This window comes from Anomaloglossus baeobatrachus, chromosome 1, assembly GCF_048569485.1.
Source record: "Anomaloglossus baeobatrachus isolate aAnoBae1 chromosome 1, aAnoBae1.hap1, whole genome shotgun sequence".
Taxonomy (NCBI): Eukaryota; Metazoa; Chordata; class Amphibia; order Anura; family Aromobatidae; genus Anomaloglossus; species Anomaloglossus baeobatrachus.
In genome coordinates, this window is record NC_134353.1 from 968693877 (window position 1) to 968713876 (window position 20000).

At 53.2% G+C, this 20000-nt stretch overlaps 1 protein-coding gene across 1 annotated transcript in view; it reads left to right on the forward strand.

The window, feature by feature from the left end:
* The first annotated feature begins 200 nt into the window (after positions 1–200).
* LOC142264476 (uncharacterized) overlaps positions 201–20000 on the forward strand; it is a 157848-nt gene continuing 138048 nt past the window's right edge. The window contains exons 1-6 of the mRNA XM_075332252.1: positions 201–509; positions 3845–3979; positions 13720–13899; positions 18309–18429; positions 18669–18766; positions 18844–18922. Of these exons, the coding sequence (XP_075188367.1) occupies positions 3908–3979; positions 13720–13899; positions 18309–18429; positions 18669–18766; positions 18844–18922 (550 nt within the window). The 5' untranslated portion in view covers positions 201–509; positions 3845–3907. The remainder of the gene's footprint in view (positions 510–3844; positions 3980–13719; positions 13900–18308; positions 18430–18668; positions 18767–18843; positions 18923–20000) is intronic.

A 20000-nucleotide genomic window follows, 5' to 3' on the forward strand; every position in this document is an offset into this window, starting at 1 on the left:
GTCACCACAGGTCCTTCAGCGCTGTTCTCCTAAGCTCCCCCTCTGATCACATGGAGGTGACGTCACCACAGGTCCTTCAGCTCTGTTCTCCTAAGCGCCCCCTCTGATCACATGGAGGTGACGTCACCACAGGTCCTTCAGCTCTGTTCTCCTAAGCTCCCCCTCTGATCACATGGAGGTGACGTCACGATAGGTCTTAGTGCAGCAGATCCGTCCTGGAATATAGAAGGTTATTCTGTCTGAAAACATCCGGCTGCCTTTTGAACACGGCCCCATCACATGACAAATTACGTCATACCGGGAAGGAGCCCGTACATTCTAGCATCTACTATCGCCATGTGGAGTTACTTTCTGGGGTCAGCTATAATGGCGGAGGCCCCGCCCCTTCTAGTCACGTGGGCATGACGTCACCAGAGGTCCCTTAGCCCACTAGGATCTATCCTCTACCGTTATGTGTGCGCAGCTCCTGTTCTCTGTTATCAGCCAGCAGCAGATTTCCCACCATTCAGGTGAGGTGACAGCGGAGGGTTTGGTGCAGTGTTGCTGCTTGTGGTGAATCTGTAAGAGGAGAGGAGGGTGGAGCTGTTATCATTGTCATGTGCTGACCCCCTGCAGACCCCCCCACCATCACCCCCTGCAGACCCCCCCACCATCACCCCCTGCAGACCCCCCCACTATCACCCCTTGCAGACCCCCCCCACTATCACCCCCTGCAGACCCCCCCACCATCACCCCCTGCAGACCCCCCCCACTATCACCTCCTGCAGACCCCCCACTATCACCCCCTGCAGACCCCCCACTATCACCCCCTGCAGACCCCCCACTATCACCCCCTGCAGACCCCCCCACTATCACCCCCTGCAGACCCTCACTATCACCCCCTGCAGACCCCCCCACCATCACCCCCTGCAGACCCCCCCACTATCACCTCCTGCAAAGCCCCCCACTATCACCTCCTGCAGACCCCCCCACTATCACCCCCTGCAGACCCCCCACTATCACCCCCTGCAGACCCCCCACTATCACCCCCTGCAGACCCCCCCACTATCACCCCCTGCAGACCCCCCCACTATCGCCTCCTGCAGACCCCCCCACTATCACCCCCTGCAGACCCCCCCAATATCACCCCCTGCAGACCCCCCACTATCACCCCCTGCAGACCCCCCCACTATCACCTCCTGCAAAGCCCCCCACTATCACCTCCTGCAGCCCCTGTGCTGACCCCCTGCAGACCACCCACTATCACTTTCAGCAGCGCCTGTGCTGACCCCCTGCAGACCCCCCACTATCACCTCCAGCAGCGCCTGTGCTGACCCCCTGCAGACCCCCCCACTATCACCTCCAGCAGTGCCTGTGCTGACCCCCTGCAGACCCCCAACTATCACCTCCAGCAGCGTCTGTGCTGACCCCCTGCAGACCCCCCACTATCACCTTCAGCTGCCCCTGTGCTGACCCCCTGCAGATCCCCCACTATCACCTCCAGCAGTGCCTGTGCTGACCCCCTGCAGACCCCCCACTATCACCTTCAGCAGCGCCTGTGCTGACCCCCTGCAGATCCCCCACTATCACCTTTAGCAGTGCCTGTGCTGACCCCCTGCAGACCCCCCACTATCACCTTCAGCAGTGCCTGTGCTGACCCCCTGCAGACCCCCCACTATCACCTTCAGCAGCGCCTGTGCTGACCTCTGCAGACCCCCCACTATCACCTCCAGCAGCGCCTATGCTGACCCCCTACAGACCCCCCCACTATCACCTCCAGCAGCGCCTGTGCTGACCCCCTGCAGACTCCCACTATCACCTCCAGCAGCGCCTGTGTTGACCCCATAGCAGACCCCCCACTATCACCTCCAGCAGTGCCTGTGCTGACCCCCTGCAGACCCCCCACTATCACCTCCAGCAGCGCCTGTGCTGACCCCCTGCAGACCCTCCACTATCACCTCCAGCAGCGCCTGTGCTGACCCCCTGCAGACCCCCCACTATCACCTCCAGCAGTGCCTGTGCTGACCCCCTGCAGACCCCCCACTATCCCCTCCAGCAGTGCCTGTGCTGACCCCCTGCAGACCCCCCACTATCACCTCCAGCAGCGCCTGTGCTGACTCCCTGCAGACCCCTCACTATCACCTCCAGCAGCGCCTGTGCTGACCCCCTGCAGACCCCCCACTATCACCTCCAGCAGCGCCTGTGCTGACCCCCTGCAGACCCCCCACTATCACCTCCAGCAGTGCCTGTGCTGACCCCCTGCAAACTCCACAAATAAGCTTTTATAAATACTCCCTCCATGTATGTAAATCCCTGGCTTCAGTCTGATGGGCGTCCTGTCTCGCGGCTCCTGTCCGTCTTTTCAGCGCCGAGCACCGTCCGTCTTTTCACGATTGACGTGGATGGCACCGAACTGGGCAATATCTCGCTCCTGCGCATGTGCACTTATGTTTTTGGCTGCCCGCAATAGGGAAGAGCAAAGTGCGTCTGCGCCTGACAGCAATGTTTCTGTGCAGGTGCGAGACTTTGCCCAGCTAGGTGGATGGCGCAGGAGGCATCACTCATGTCAGTCATCAAAGGAGGACAACGATCAGCGCCAAAATCCCGCGAAGGCTCTTGTGCCTGTGGGCCGAGCCGTTCACGTGGAGGCTCCTGTGGCTGTGGGCCGAGCTGTTCCCCGCGGAGGCTCCTGTGTCTGTGGGCCGAGCTGTTTCCCGCGGAGGCTCCTGTGTCTGCGGGCGGAGCGGTTCCACGCGGAGGCTCCTGTGTCTGCGGGCGGAGCTGTTCCCCGCGGAGGCTCCTGTGTCTGCGGGCGGAGCTGTTCCCCGCGGAGGCTCTTGTGGCTGCGGGCCGAGCCGTTCACGTGGAGGCTCCTGTGGCTGCGGGCCGAGCTGTTCCCCGCGGAGGCTCCTGTGGCTGCGGGCGGAGCTGTTCCCCGCGGAGGCTCCTGTGGCTGCGGGCGGAGCTGTTCCCCGCGGAGGCTCCTGTGTCTGCGCGCGGAGCTGTTCCCCGCGGAGGCTCCTGTGGCTGCGGGCCGAGCCGTTCATGTGGAGGCTCCTGTGGCTGTGGGCCGAGCTGTTCCCCGCGGAGGCTCCTGTGGCTGCGGGCGGAGCTGTTCCCCGCGGAGGCTCCTGTGTCTGCGGGCGGAGCTGTTCCCCGCGGAGGCTCCTGTGGCTGTGGGCGGAGCTGTTCCCCGCGGAGGCTCCTGTGGCTGCGGGCGGAGCTGTTCCCCGCGGAGGCTCCTGTGGCTGCGGGCGGAGCTGTTCCCCGCGGAGGCTCCTGTGGCTGCGGGCGGAGCTGTTCCCCGCGGAGGCTCCTGTGTCTGCGGGCGGAGCTGTTCCCCGCGGAGGCTCCTGTGGCTGCGGGCGAAGCTGTTCCCCGCGGAGGCTCCTGTGTCTGTGGGCGGAGCTGTTCCCCGCGGAGGCTCCTGTGGCTGTGGGCGGAGCTGTTCCCCGCGGAGGCTCCTGTGGGTGCGGGCGGAGCTGTTCCCCGCGGAGGCTCCTGTGTCTGCGGGCGGAGCTGTTCCCCGCGGAGGCTCCTGTGTCTGCGGGCGGAGCTGTTCCCCGCGGAGGCTCCTGTGTCTGTGGGCGGAGCTGTTCCCCGCGGAGGCTCCTGTGGCTGTGGGCGGAGCTGTTCCCCGCGGAGGCTCCTGTGGGTGCTGGCGGAGCTCTTCCCCGCGGAGGCTCCTGTGGGTGCGGGCGGAGCTGTTCCCCGCGGAGGCTCCTGTGGCTGCGGGCCGAGCCGTTCCGCGCGGAGGTTCGTGTGACTCACACTTCTCCTATCCGGGCTCCTGCGATATTTTGGGCACAGTTTTATTGATTTCGTTGTTCTCCTTCCTTGTGATTTTCCATCTTCTTTATCACAGACCCCGGCAGCACGAGATCCCTGCAGCGGATCCAGTTTTCCTCCTCCTGAATGATCCCCGAGGATGGATGAGAATGAGATCAGCAGAAGATTATTAACCCTCTCCCTGGAGATAATCTCCCTGCTGAGCGGAGAGGTAACTCCTCCACATTCCTATCATTGTGTTATGTGACATTGGGGAGAGGAAATCCAGAATAGCAAGGAAAGGATTCTCTACTGTAAGAGCAGTGACACTGGAGCCCTCTGCCAGGAGGACTTGTCATATTGAGGTCCCTATAAGTGTTGCAGAGAGACCTAAGTGTCGTCCTTAGTGTAATAATCAGGTCTGTGGAGTCGGAGTCGGTGTTCATTTTGGTGGAGTCGGTATAAAATGGAGCGACTCCTGAAATCTCTAATAAATTGTCTCCAGCGTGCAATGCAGAATGTGCTGAATATTTTTTCATAGGAATATAGGAAAGTTCTGAAATGTCCTGTAAATGGCTGTTCTATTCCTGATCTACCGTATTTTTCGGACTATAAGACGTACCCTGGTTTTAGAGGAGGAAAATACGAAAATAATTTTTTTAAGCTAACAATGTGGTCATGACACACTGTTATGGGGCGAGGATCTGCTGCTGACACAGTATGGGGGTAATTAAAAAAAAAAAAAAATCAGCGTGCGGTTCCCCCAAATTTGATAACTAGCCAAGATAAAGTCTCACAGCTGAAGGCTGGTATTCTCAGGATGGGGAGACTCATGTTATTGGGAGCCCCCCAAGTCTAAAAATATTAGCCAGCAGCCGCCCAGAATTGCCGCATCCATTAGATGCGACAGTCCTGGGACTTTTCCCAGCTCATCCCGATTGCCCTGATGCGGTGGCAATCGAGGTAATAAGGAGTTAATGGCAGCCCATAGCTGCCACTAAGTCCTAGCTTAGTGATGGCAGGCGTCTGAGACGCCCCCTCATCACTAACGTGTAAATGAAAGTAAATGCAGAATGTGCTGAACACAAACACAACGCGGATCTCGCGGTCACTTCAGCCGCAGCCGGATTTGCGGTAACAGATGGAGGACTCCCGCTGTATACTCACCTCTCCTCACTCCACGCAGCATCGCTCGCTTCCTGTCTGTGCCAGCTGACCTGTGTGGAGCCGTGTGTACAGGGATGACGTCATCGCTGTGCTCATCACTCTCCACACACAGCGGCCAGCAGACAGGAGGACACCGCGATGCTGCAGGGAACAGTGAGTATACTGTACTTATTCACTGCCCCCCGCGCTGATGATGGTGCACGGGGGACAGTGAATGCATCCGCACATGATCATTCAAGGCTGTAGTTGCCTGGGGTGATCACGCAGGCCGACTCTTTAGTATGCGCGCACCCCCCGCCCATCATCCCGACCACCTGTCAACGCCGGCTTCAGCGCTGAGAGATGATGGCTGGGATGATGGACGTGCAGATGAAATGAGCGGGCCCACGTGTTCAGGGTAGCGCTGCTACAGCCTGCTCCTGCCTCTGATGACCCGCTCCACCACCAACGCACCCGCCTTCACCCGCTCCACCACCACCGCACCGCAGCCATCGGACTATAAGGCGCACCCCCCACTTTCCCAAAACAATTTGGGGAAAAAAAGTGCGTCTTATAGTCCGAAAAATATGGTAAGGCTACATTCACACACAGCGTTTTTGCTGCGTTTTTTTGAGGATACGTTTTTCAGCTGCAAAAGCAGATCAGCTTTTTATAAACCGCATCAGCTGAAAGGTTTCTGAGCTCATAAATAATAGCAAAAGCAGATTAGAAAAACACCACAAACTGACTGCTCATTCTGTGTGCGGATCCTCACAAAACAATGCTTCACACAGAAGTACAATTAACCTGATGAATAAGAGTAATGAACAGCAGCTAGAAGAACATTTAGGATTCAGTATGTGTGAGATGGAGCCACACCGCTGCTCATGTAACTGAGGAACAAGCAGATATTACAACAGAAGAACAGCAAAATGATACTTTAGGATTAGAGGATCTTGTTGAAGCTGCTTCAAAACCCTTTCCTATTCATCACATGCGCTGTGATGTGCACACGCTGCACCTGGCAATAAGAGAGAGTCTGCGTGAGGGACATGCTGGAAATCTGATTGGAAAAGTGAGGAAATTGGTTATTGCCGCCAGGACCCCTAAAATGGATTCCATCTTGAAGAGACGTGCTGTTAAAGGGGCAATTGTCGATCAAGCCAGTCAGTGGGGCAGCACTTAATTAATGATTGAGCGATTGCTTGAACTAAAACAGTTTCTTATAGCTATGGCGAACCCTCAGGTAACCCTAAATGAAGGTCAATGGACACAGGTGGCTGAATTGAAGGAATTGCTTAATCACCCATTTACCGTGACTAAAAAATTACAAGCTGAGGATTTAACTCCTGGCATTTTCATAAGGGAGTGGAAGAACTTGCTATTTTGCCTGTCCCAAAGAGGAGGTTTAATCGCACATGGCATTTCAGCGTTAAAGAAGCGGAGAGAGACGCAGCTATTGGAAAATACAATTCTTCTGGCAGCTGTTTATGTGCACCTAAGTCATCATATACTGCTTGATGATCAACAGCTTACTAAAGGAAGAAAAGCTGTGACTGAGGTAGCAGTTAGGATGAGCGGCTACAGGACTGCCAGGCGCAAGAGGACTTGGGGCCTGACAGTGCTACTGCTGCCATATCTTCATCCTTGTCAGATGAGGAGTTTAACTTTGACAAGTATTTGGATGACATGGAGCAGCAAAGTGTTTGCATGGAAAAAGATGTCACTCCGTCTCCTATAGCAGCAAATTGGCCAGATGTCACTGCGTCTCCTATAGCAGCAGATTGGCCAGATGTCACTGCGTCTCCTATAGCAGCAGATTGACCAGATTTCAGTAAAATTTTTCACTTGCTCTCAAAGAAATAGAAAAATTCAACTGTTCATCAAAACTGACTGTGCATGAGGCAATTCCTCTATACCCAGAAATTGTTAGAGATGTTCCCATGTGGTTACGGCTTTCCTCCAGCCCAAGTTACTGTAGAGAGGTTGTTCTCCAGCCTTAACATTATTAGATCAGATCCGAGGTCATCTGCGAAGGAGGATCTGATGGAGTCAATTCTATGTCTTACAACAAATTCATGGACTGCACAAATGTTATTTACTATGTTTTTGTTGAAATCTGGTTTTTGATATATATATCTATATATATATATATATCTATATCTATCTATCTATCTATCTATCTATCTATCTATCTATCTATCTATCTATCTATCTATCTATATATATATATATATATATATATATATATACATACAGTACAGACCAAAAGTTTGGACACACCTTCTTATTCAAAGAGTTTTGTTTATTTTCATAACTCTGAAAAATGTAGATTCACATTGAAGGCATCAAAACTATGAATTAAAACATGTGGAATGAAATACTTAAAAAAGTATGAAACAACTGAAAATCCGTCTTATATTCTAGGTCCTTCAAAGTAGCCACCTTTTGCTTTGATTACTGCTTTGCACACTCTTGGCATTCTCTTGATGAGCTTCAAGAGGTAGTCACCGGAAATGGTTTTCCAACAGTCTTGAAGGAGTTCCCAGAGATGCTTAGCACTTGTTGGCCCTTTTGCCTTCACTCTGCGGTCCAGCTCGATTGGGTTAAGGTCTGGTGACTGTGGAGGCCAGGTCATCTGGCGTAGCACCCCATCACTCTCCTTCTTAGTCACATAGCCCTTACACAGCCTGGAGGTGTTTGGGGTCATTGTCCTGTTGAAAAATAAATGATGGTCCAACTAAAACGCAAACCGGATGGAATAGCATGCCGCTGCAAGATGCTGTGGTAGCCATGCTGGTTCTGTATGCCTTCAATTTTGAATAAATCCCCAACAGTGTCACCAGCAAAGCCCCCCCCCACACCATCACACCTCCTCCTCCATGCTTCACGGTGGGAACCAGCCATGTAGAGTCCATCCATTCACCTTTTCTCCAAAGACACGGTGGTTGGATCCAAAGATCTCAATTTGGACTCATCAGACCAAAGCACAGACTTCCACTGGTCTAATGTCCATTCCTTGTGTTCTTTAGCCCAAACAAATCTCTTCTGCTTGTTGCCTGTCCTTAGCAGTGGTTTCCTAGCAGCTATTTCTCCAGTCCCTTCCACGCCCGCATAGGAGGTTGTCTCTCCACGCCCTAATTGGCACAGGAAGCACAAGAGGTTTAAAAGGACCCTCCCATCTCCCATAGCCAGTGTTTTTCCTGTCCCCATGGGGCATGGAGAGGTTTTCTTTTTTCTCCTATGCTGTGGTGGCCGGCGAACTACAGTATAATTTTTTTTTTTCCCCTCTTATCTTAAGCCGGACAGTATCGGTCGGGCCTTCGCCGCTCCTCCCTTGCTGTTCCCTCACGCTGTGGGGGACCGCTGCTCCAGCCTTCCGGAACTCCTCTGGGGTGATGCAGGCTGTGGAGCTCCCCGGCCGGCGTCCTCCCTGAGCCGCCGGCCGCTTCCTGCATGCACGCTGCTGGAGCGATCCGGAAGTGCTACCGCGGGCGGGACTTCCGGTCTAGCGAACTTCCGGTTTGGGCACTTCCAGTCGCGGAGGCAGCGTGGAGGACACGCCGACACTGACTCGGCCTGCCCGGGACCGGATGCAGGAGGCGGGGAACGTTAGCTATCACTGGGGGGGCAGGCCCTTCTGCATAAGGGCTGCCGTGAAGACTTCAGACTCATGGTAAGAGATTCGGCTTTGCTCCCTGTCATGTCTTCCCCTGCAGCTGCATCTGCAGAGCCCAGTGTGCCCCCTGCCACAGTAAGTACGGAGGGGGGTGGTCCCTCATGCATAGGTCTCAGGCGGCTATTTTATGGCTCTTTCTGGTCTGTGGTTTTCAGGAGGACAAGGCCACTAAGAAAATTGATAAATATGAAAAGTCAGAGAAGTCTGAGAAGTCCGATAAACCGGATAGACCTGACAGATATGAACGGAATGAAAAGATTAAAAAATGTCCAGTTTGTATAAAGAAGCTTCCTGCAGTTTGGGATAAGAAGCTTTGCCAACAGTGTACAGACCAGATTGTTAGGGCTGAACAACCATCCCTGGTAGACGAGTTGCGGTCCATGATGAAACAGGAGATTCAGGCCTCACTAGCTTCTCTCCCTGCTCCTGGGCCCTCTTCTCCAAAGAAAAGGAAACTCCAGTCAGCCCCGTCTGATCATGAGGACGCTGATTCCGCCTCAGAGGGTCCCGATGAAGGGTTTCCCTCCGGGAGGTCTGCCCAGTCCTTCCTTTTTCCCTCAGAAGATTTGGGGGATCTTATTGGGGCGGTTCGGAGTACTATGGGGTTAGAGGAAGTACAGTCTCTTCTCTCTATCCAGGATGAAATGTTTGCTGGCCTGAAAACTGTCAAGCAATTAGTGTTTCCGGTTCATGCCAATATTCTGGATATTGTCTCTCAGGAATGGGAATTTCCTGAGAGGCGGTTCCGGAGTGACCCTAGACGCCGGTTTCCTCTAGAACCTTCTGGGTTACATTGTGAGGTCCCCAAAGTAGATGTACAGGTGGCTAGGGTAGCTAAGCAAACGGCGCTTCCCTTTGAAGATACTTCCCAACTTAAGGATCAGATGGATAGGAAGGTAGAAGGCCTTATGAAGTGATCCTGGGAGGCATCGTCTTCTTCCATTCAGGCCAACATTGCCTCCACTTGTGTATCCAGGTCCCTACTTAGGTGGTTAGACCAGTTGGAGGCTCATATTTCCCAGGGTACCCCTCGGGAGGAGTTGCTGGAATCCCTTCCATTACTTAGGAAGGCTACCAGTTTTTTGGCAGATACCTCGGTGGAATCAGTCCGCCTGGCGGCCAGGACCTCAGTTCTATCTAACTCTGCCAGACGTGCCCTCTGGCTTAAGGCCTGGAGTGGAGACTCCATCTCTAAAATGAGACTTTGCTCCCTTCCATTTAAAGGGGATTTGGTGTTTGGGCCTGCCCTGGATCATATTCTGGATAAGGCGACTGATCGTAAGGCCTTACCAGATTCTAGACCCACCAGGAAGTGGTCCTTTCGTCCCTCACTGCCTCCGGCTTCCCAATCCAAAGGGAAAGGCAAGACGGGCAGGTGGAGCTATCCTACGGGTAGAGGGAGAAACATCCTCATCCCTCCCCATCAACAACGTCCTCAGCAGGACAAACAGTGACTCGGCCCGGGTGGGTGGCCGGCTCTCGGAGTTTCTTCCCCAGTGGCGGTCCATAACCTCCTGCCAATGGGTTCTGAAGATCATCTCAGAGGGCCTCTAAATAGAATTCATCTCCCCCCCCCTCTTCCGGGTCTCTGGCGTCACAGGTTTCACAGGCTCTACTGTACGCAAAGATTCTGGAGCTAATGCACTCGGGGGTCATTTCCCCAGTCCCGAGTCAGGAAGAAGGGATAGGACACTACTCCCGCCTCTTCCTTGTCAAAAAGCCGTCCGGCGACGTCCGGATTATCATCAATCTGAGGCGTCTCAACCGACAGGTCAGGTACCGGCGGTTCAAGATAGAGTCCGTGAAATCGGCTATCCCCCTGATAGGTCTGCACCACCAGATGGCCTCCATAGACTTGAAGGACGCCTACTTCCATGTGCCCGTTTATCCGGGTCACAGACAATACCTCAAGTTTGCGGTTCTGCACGGGGAGGCAGTGCTTCATTTCCAATTCAATGTACTTCCCTTCGGGATCTCCTCGGCTCCAAGGATCTTTTCAAAGATCATGGCAGAGGTGGTCGCCTTCATACGATTGCAGGGTATCTGTCTGGTTCCATATTTGGACGACTTTCTTCTCGTGGCTCCCTCCGCTCAGACCCTCCGGAGCCATGTGGAGAAGTCCTTGGGAATCCTTCGGTCCTTGGGATGGATTCCCAATCTCAAAAAATCACAGTTAAACCCCTCCTCCACTCGGCAGTTTCTCGGAGTACTGCTAGACTCCGACAGGCAGGCGTCCTTTCTCCCGGAGGGCCACAGGGTGGCTCTGTTAGCCAATATATCAAAGCTTCGCAGTCAGGCTCGCCCGACACTTCAAGCGGCTATGTCGGCTCTGGGTTCTATGACGTCCTGCATTCCATCAGTCAGGTGGGCTCAGGTCCATTCTCGGTGTCTCCAGGATCATATCCTGGCACATTGGGACAGACTCCCGTCATCCCTAAACAGGCGATTTCGCCTATCGGGGACCGTCTCCTCATCCCTTCTCTGGTGGCTGCGGCCCAACAACCTGCAGGTAGGGGTTGCCTGGAATCAGGCGCCCCTGGTTACAATGACCACAGATGCCAGCCTGCGGGGATGGGGTGCTATGGTGGCAAACTCCCCATTTCAGGGGGTCTGGAGTCCTTTTGTCAGCTCCCAATCTTCCAACTACCGGGAGCTCAGGGCAGTCAGGGAAGTCCTCCTTGCGGCTCAGGATCTTGTCCAGGACTCCCACGTCCTGGTCTACTCAGACAATGTCACAACAGTGGCACATCTCCGCCATCAGGGCAGTACACGATCAGGCGCCCTGAAGTCGGTGTCCTCCCGGATCTTCCAATGGCCGGAACAGTCCCTGCTATCCCTTTCTGCAGTCCATCTAAAGGGCTCCCTCAATCTTCAGGCAGATTTCCTGAGTCGTCGGGATGTTCATCCGAGGGAATGGAGTCTGGATCAAGCAGTGTTCTGCTCTCTGGTGGCAAGGTGGGGTACTCCAGAGGTGGACCTCTTTGCTTCGGCAGGAAATCGCAAGGTCGCAACATATTTCTCCCTGAACCCTCGGGACGAGGCGTTGGGGGTGGACGCCTTCTGCCACGATTGGTCCTTTTGCCTCGCCTACGCTTTCCCCCCTCTTCCTCTTCTCGCACGGACCCTGAGGAAGATCAGAGACGATGGGGTCACGACTATCCTAGTAGCCCCGCTGTGACCTCGGAGGAGTTGGTACAGCCTGATCATGACTCTCGGGATAGACGGACCGGTCCTCCTGGGTTCAGACCCCAGTTTACTATCCCAGGGTCCGATTTTCCATCCGGATCCTCAGAACCTCAAATTGGCTGCCTGGCTTCTGAGGCCCGGGCACTGAAGGCCCAGGGTCTATCTGACAAAGTGGTGACTACCCTACAGAAGAACCGTAAATCAGTGACTAATAGTATTTACAATAAAATCTGGATGAGATTTTCCTCCTGGTGTGGTTCTCGGCCTCCTGACCCACTCAGGCCTAATGTTGCGCAGATTCTAGACTTCCTCCAGAGTGGATTGGACTTAGGCCTTCGGCCTAGCACCCTGAAGGTTCAGGTATCGGCACTCAGTGAAGTCTTTGACACGGCTCTGGCAGATCATCGCTGGATCCGCCGGTTCTTTGTGTCCGCTAGTAGGATCTGTCCGCGTCAGAGGGTCCTGACGCCTCGCTGGGATCTCAATGTGGTCCTTACCGGACTGTCTCAGTCACCCTTTGAGCCGCTGTCCTCCTGTAACCTTCGTTCTCTTTCTCACAAGACTGCTTTTCTGGTGGCTATTACGTCTGCTCGTAGAGTCTGGGAACTTCAGGCATTGTCTATTCGGGAGCCTTACCTGACCGTCAGAGATGACAGCATTGTTTTTCAGCTGGATCCTTCCTTCCTTCCCAAGGTGGTTTCGGATTTTCACCGTTCTCAGTCCATCATCCTGCCTTCCTTCTGTCAGCATCCTAGGACTCCGGGTGAGGAAGTGTTTCATTCTTTGGACGTTCGTCGGACAGTGTTACACTACCTGGATGTTACTGCAGCTTGGCGTCTTGATCATAACCTGTTTATCCAGCCCTTTGGTCGAAATAAGGGCAGGAAGGTGGCTAAGAGTACCGTCGCCAACTGGATTGTGCGGGCCATTAGAGAGGCCTACCTCGCTCAGCATCTCGCTCCGCCTACCGGATTCACGGCGCACTCCACCAGGGCTACCTCTGTCTCCTGGGTTGAACGGGCAGGGGCTTCTCCTGAGCAGATCTGCAAGGCGGCTACGTGGTCTTCCCTCCATACTTTCACGAAGCATTATCGTTTGGATCTGGATTCCAACAGGGATTTGGCTTTTGGCAGGAAGGTCCTGCAGGCTGTGGTCCCCCCTAGGTATCAATTCTTTGGTATTCTTCCTATGCTGTCGTGGAAGGGACTGGAGAAATAAGAATTATTCTTACCGTTAATTCGGTTTCTAGGACCTTCCACGACAGCAGGTAATTCCCTCCCTTAACCTCGATATTCCTGGATGTGTTTGTACTTCTCATATGCTATGGGTTCTGTGTAAGACACTGGCTATGGGAGGTGGGAGGGTCCTTTTAAACCTCTTGTGCTTCCTGTCCCAATTAGGGCGTGGAGAGACAGCCTCCTATGCTGTCGTGGAAGGTCCTAGAAACCGAATTAACGGTAAGAATAATTCTTATTTTACCATGAAGGCCTGCTGCACAAAGTCTCCTCTTATCAGTTGTTCTAGAGATGAGAACATGTATCCAAACTTTTGGTCTGTACTGTATATGTAATCTATATTACACAGTGTATTACATATTTACAATTTATTAGTTTTTTGTGTTCTAAAGTTGTATCCAATAAATATATTTTATGTTCTATCTAAATATCTTGATTATTGAATCATAAAAATGATTAAATGTCTGATGTTCACATTGTACTACAATACATTTTTCACTTAAATATAAGCAATATATGTCGGAGTCAGAGTCGTGGAGTCGGTAACAGGGAAATTGAGGAGTCTGAGTCGCACGTTTGACTTACCGACTCCACAGCCCTGGTAATAATATTCCAGATTATGGCCTCAGATTACTGGAGACTGTTATTGACCCAGGATTTATACTGATTGTCAGATCTGGAGTCAGGAAGGAAATCTCCTCACTAAATGTCTCTCTCCATCCACAGGATTACACCATAGTGAGGAAGACACCGGGGGACAGTGTGACTCCCATCATCCATCTCCAGGAGTCAGGAGGGCAGAGCCTGAGACCGAACCCCATTACAGCCCCTCCCCCGATACCTGAGAGGAGCAAGAAGAAGATCCTAGAGCTCAGCAACAAGATGATTGAGCTGCTGACCGGAGAGGTGACTGCTGGGACATTATACAGGAAGCACTGAAGGATTCTGGGTGATGAGGGGAGAGGTGACTGCTGGGACATTATACAGGAAGCACTGGAGGATTCTGGGTGATGACCGGAGAGGTGACTGCTGGGACATTATACAGGAAGCACTGGAGGATTCTGGGTGATGAGGGGAGAGGTGACTGCTGGGACATTATACAGGGAGCACTGGAGGATTCTGGGTGATGAGAGGAGAGGTGACTGCTGGGACATTATACAGGAAGCACTGGAGGATTCTGGGTGATGAGGGGAGAGGTGACTGCTGGGACATTATACAGGGAGCACTGGAGGATTCTGGGTGATGAGAGGAGAGGTGACTGCTGGGACATTATACAGGAAGCACTGGAGGGTTCTGGGTGATGAGGGGGAGAGGTGACTGCTGGGACATTATACAGGGAGCACTGGAGGATTCTGGGTGATGTGGGGAGAGGTGACTGCTGGGACATTATACAGGGAGCACTGGAGGATTCTGGGTGATGAGGGGAGAGGTGACTGCTGGGACATTATACAGGAGGCACTGGAGGATTCTGGGCGATGAGGTGACTGCTGGGACATTATACAGGAAGCACTGGAGAATTCTGGGTGATGAGGGGAGAGGTGACTGCTGGGACATTATACAGGAAGCACTGGAGGATTCTGGGTGATGAGGGGAGAGGTGACTGCTGGGACATTATACAGGAAGCACTGGAGGATTCTGGGTGATGTGGGGAGAGGTGACTGCTGGGACATTATACAGGGAGCACTGGAGGATTCTGGGTGATGTGGGGAGAGGTGACTGCTGGGACATTATACAGGAGGCACTGGAGGATTCTGGGTGATGAGGGGAGAGGTGACTGCTGGGACATTATACAGGAAGCACTGGAGGATTCTGGGTGATGAGGGGAGAGGTGACTGCTGGGACATTATACAGGAAGCACTGGAGGATTCTGGGTGATGAGGGGAGAGGTGACTGCTGGGACATTATACAGGAAGCACTGGAGGATTCTGGGTGATGAGGGGAGAGGTGACTGCTGGGACATTATACAGGAAGCACTGGAGGATTCTGGGTGATGAGGGGAGAGGTGACTGCTGGGACATTATACAGGAAGCACTGGAGAATTCTGGGTGATGAGGGGAGAGGTGACTGCTGGGACATTATACAGGAAGCACTGGAGGATTCTGGGTGATGAGGGGAGAGGTGACTGCTGGGACATTATACAGGAAGCACTGGAGAATTCTGGGTGATGAGGGGAGAGGTGACTGCTGGGACATTATACAGGAAGCACTGGAGGATTCTGGGTGATGTGGGGAGAGGTGACTGCTGGGACATTATACAGGAAGCACTGGAGGATTCTGGTGATGAGGGGAGAGGTGACTGCTGGGACATTATACAGGAAGCACTGGAGGATTCTGGGTGATGACCGGAGAGGTGACTGCTGGGACATTATACAGGAAGCACTGGAGGATTCTGGGTGATGAGGGGAGAGGTGACTGCTGGGACATTATACAGGAAGCACTGGAGGATTCTGGGTGATGTGGGGAGAGGTGACTGCTGGGACATTATACAGGAAGCACTGGAGAATTCTGGGTGATGAGGGGAGAGGTGACTGCTGGGACATTATACAGGAAGCACTGGAGGATTCTGGGTGATGTGGGGAGAGGTGACTGCTGGGACATTATACAGGAAGCACTGGAGGATTCTGGTGATGAGGGGAGAGGTGACTGCTGGGACATTATACAGGAAGCACTGGAGGATTCTGGGTGATGACCGGAGAGGTGACTGCTGGGACATTATACAGGAAGCACTGGAGGATTCTGGGTGATGAGGGGAGAGGTGACTGCTGGGACATTATACAGGAAGCACTGGAGGATTCTGGGTGATGAGGGGAGAGGTGACTGCTGGGACATTATACAGGAGACACTGGAGGATTCTGGGTGATGAGGGGAGAGGTGACTGCTGGGACATTATACAGGAAGCACTGGAGGATTCTGGGTGATGACCGGAGAGGTGAGTGCTGGGACATTATACAGGAGGCACTGGAGGATTCTGGGTGATGAGGGGAGAGGTGACTGCTGGGACATTATACAGGAGGCACTGGAGGATTCTGGGTGATGAGGAGAGAGGTGACTGCTGGGACATTATACAGGAGGCACTGGAGGATTCTGGGTGATGAGGGGAGAGGTGACTGCTGGGACATTATACAGGAAGCACTGGAGGATTCTGGGTGATGACCGGAGAGGTGAGTGCTGGGACATTATACAGGAGGCACTGGAGGATTCTGGGTGATGAGGGGAGAGGTGACTGCTGGGACATTATACAGGAAGCACTGGAGGATTCTGGGTGATGAGGGGAGAGGTGACTGCTGGGACATTATACAGGAGACACTGGAGGATCCTGGGTGATGAGGGGAGAGGTGACTGCTGGGACATTATACAGGAAGCACTGGAGGATTCTGAGTGATGAGGGGAGAGGTGACTGCTGGGACATTATACAGGAAGCACTGGAGGATTCTGGGTGATGAGGGGAGAGGTGACTGCTGGGACATTATACAGGAAGCACTGGAGGATTCTGGGTGATGTGGGGAGAGGTGACTGCTGGGACATTATACAGGAAGCACTGGAGGATTCTGGTGATGAGGGGAGAGGTGACTGCTGGGACATTATACAGGAAGCACTGGAGGATTCTGGGTGATGAGGGGAGAGGTGACTGCTGGGACATTATACAGGAAGCACTGGAGGATTCTGGGTGATGACCGGAGAGGTGAGTGCTGGGACATTATACAGGAGGCACTGGAGGATTCTGGGTGATGAGGGGAGAGGTGACTGCTGGGACATTATACAGGAGGCACTGGAGGATTCTGGGTGATGAGGAGAGAGGTGACTGCTGGGACATTATACAGGAGGCACTGGAGGATTCTGGGTGATGAGGGGAGAGGTGACTGCTGGGACATTATACAGGAAGCACTGGAGGATTCTGGGTGATGACCGGAGAGGTGAGTGCTGGGACATTATACAGGAGGCACTGGAGGATTCTGGGTGATGAGGGGAGAGGTGACTGCTGGGACATTATACAGGAAGCACTGGAGGATTCTGGGTGATGAGGGGAGAGGTGACTGCTGGGACATTATACAGGAAGCACTGGAGGATTCTGGGTGATGAGGGGAGAGGTGACTGCTGGGACATTATACAGGAAGCACTGGAGGATTCTGTGTGATGAGCGGAGAGGAGACTGCTGGGACATTATACAGGGAGCACTGGAGGATTCTGGGTGATGAGGGGAGAGGTGACTGCTGGGACATTATACAGGAAGCACTGGAGAATTCTGGGTGATGAGGGGAGAGGTGACTGCTGGGACATTATACAGGAAGCACTGGAGGATTCTGTGTGATGAGCGGAGAGGAGACTGCTGGGACATTATACAGGAAGCACTGGAGGATTCTGGGTGATGAGGGGAGAGGTGACTGCTGGGACATTATACAGGAAGCACTGGAGGATTCTGGGTGATGACCGGAGAGGTGAGTGCTGGGACATTATACAGGAGGCACTGGAGGATTCTGGGTGATGAGGGGAGAGGTGACTGCTGGGACATTATACAGGAAGCACTGGAGGATTCTGGGTGATGAGGGGAGAGGTGACTGCTGGGACATTATACAGGAAGCACTGGAGGATTCTGGGTGATGAGGGGAGAGGTGACTGCTGGGACATTATACAGGAAGCACTGGAGGATTCTGTGTGATGAGCGGAGAGGAGACTGCTGGGACATTATACAGGGAGCACTGGAGGATTCTGGGTGATGAGGGGAGAGGTGACTGCTGGGACATTATACAGGAAGCACTGGAGAATTCTGGGTGATGAGGGGAGAGGTGACTGCTGGGACATTATACAGGAAGCACTGGAGGATTCTGGGTGATGAGGGGAGAGGTGACTGCTGGGACATTATACAGGAAGCACTGGAGGATTCTGGGTGATGTGGGGAGAGGTGACTGCTGGGACATTATACAGGAAGCACTGGAGGATTCTGGGTGATGAGGGGAGAGGTGACTGCTGGGACATTATACAGGAAGCACTGGAGGATTCTGGGTGATGAGGGGAGAGGTGACTGCTGGGACATTATACAGGAAGCACTGGAGGATTCTGGGTGATGAGGGGAGAGGTGACTGCTGGGACATTATACAGGAAGCACTGGAGGATTCTGGGTGATGAGGGGAGAGGTGACTGCTGGGACATTATACAGGAAGCACTGGAGGATTCTGGGTGATGAGGGGAGGGGTGACTGCTGGGACATTATACAGGAAGCACTGGAGGATTCTGGGTGATGAGGGGAGAGGTGACTGCTGGGACATTATACAGGAGGCACTGGAGGATTCTGGGTGATGTCGGTGTCGTTGTTGTCAGGTTCCTATAAGGTGTCAGGACGTCGCTGTCTTTCTCTCCATGGAGGAGTGGGAGTATCTGGAAGGACACAAGGAGCGGTACGAGGAGGTGGTGATGGAGGAGCAGCGGTCGGTGACATCAGGTGAGGGGCGCGGCTTCTTGTTGGCTCCGGTTGATGTGATGACGTCTCTGACACGTCGTTCTATTATACGATCATTAGATACAAGAATTTTCCGCTTTCTGATTGTAGAATATTTTGAAGCAACTTACAGAGAATAGAAATACACAATATTCTCCTCCATCGCAGTCTTCTTTGGTTACTGCTCCCATCATCTCCTCATCACATGACACAATCTCTTCCGTCTCTTTGTGATTCCACAGATGGATCCAGGAGGAGAAATCCCCCAGAGAGATGTCCCCGTCCTCTGTGTCCCCAGGACTGTCCAGAGGAGAAGCACGATGTCCCGGAGACTCCTCAGGTAGATGGCGCTGACGTCTCCACAACATCTGACCATAAAGTGATTGGACCGGAGGTCATTGACTTGTTTCTTCTCAGGGTGAAGATCTGATGGGTATTCAGGTTGCCGTTATACATGGAGCACAGGAGGCGCTCGCTATATGGGCCGATCCACAGGGTGAGGAGGGAGACGGTCCTGTCTGTTCTGTGGTCACTACCGTGTTTCCTCTGAGAATGAGACAGGGGCTTATATTACTTTTGGCTATAACAGATGCGCTCCGGCTTATTTTCTGGGGATGTCCTATATTTTGTGTTTGGGTCATCTGTTAATGAAAAATGAATATTCACCCCCTTCTCCCTCCCTTCTGTGCCGCGTCAGTGATTCACTCAGACGGCCATATTACTGCTAAGGATAGTTTCGCGATCCTCGGAGCGGCCGGTGGCTCCTCACCTGAGCGAGTCCTCTGCATAGTAATACACACTGACACGCTCGTGTGAGAAGAGCCGCCGGCTAGTGTGAGCATAGCGCTGCCATCCTTGGGCAGTAATATGGCAGCCTGGCTGAATCACTGACGTAGCGCAGAAGGATGAGCGGGGGAAGGGGGTGAATATTCATTGCATTCACTTGCCGGCATGTGACTATAAATGTCCGGGGCTTACACAAACACAATGGGGCAACGTACAGCAGTAAAGGTCACATCTCCTGATAGGGGCGTCCAAGGCCTATAGGGGCGTCCAAGGCCTATATGGGGTACTGTCACGATTCCTCTGTTCAGAGCATCTTTCACACTGTTAGAGGCTTTGCTGTGTTTGCCTGGTGCGCTGAGCTGTCAGTGTAGATTGAGAGCGCAGGCTTCCATTCTGGTTCTTGGAGGTGTTGGTTGCTCAGGTGTTCCATCTTCCCTGTAATTGCTCTGCTTCTTAACTGAGCAAGTTCTCCCAGAACCTTGCCAGTCGTACATTCTGGTTTTGTGAGAGTTCTGTGAGCCTATATTGCTGGGTTCTGCTCCTTATTGCCTGACCTCAGACTGTTTGACTCCCTTCTGCCCGCTCCCTGTTCTTGATGTGACCTTCTGGTATTTGACCTCGGACCGTTACCTGACCACGTCTTAGTTTACTCCCTGTATTCACTATGTGCCTTCCTGGATTTTTGACCCAGATCATGACCTGACTACTCCTCTGTTTACTCCTGGAATCCATTACATGTCTTTCTGGTACTTGACCCCGGTTTGTCTGACTATTCTCGCGTTCATACT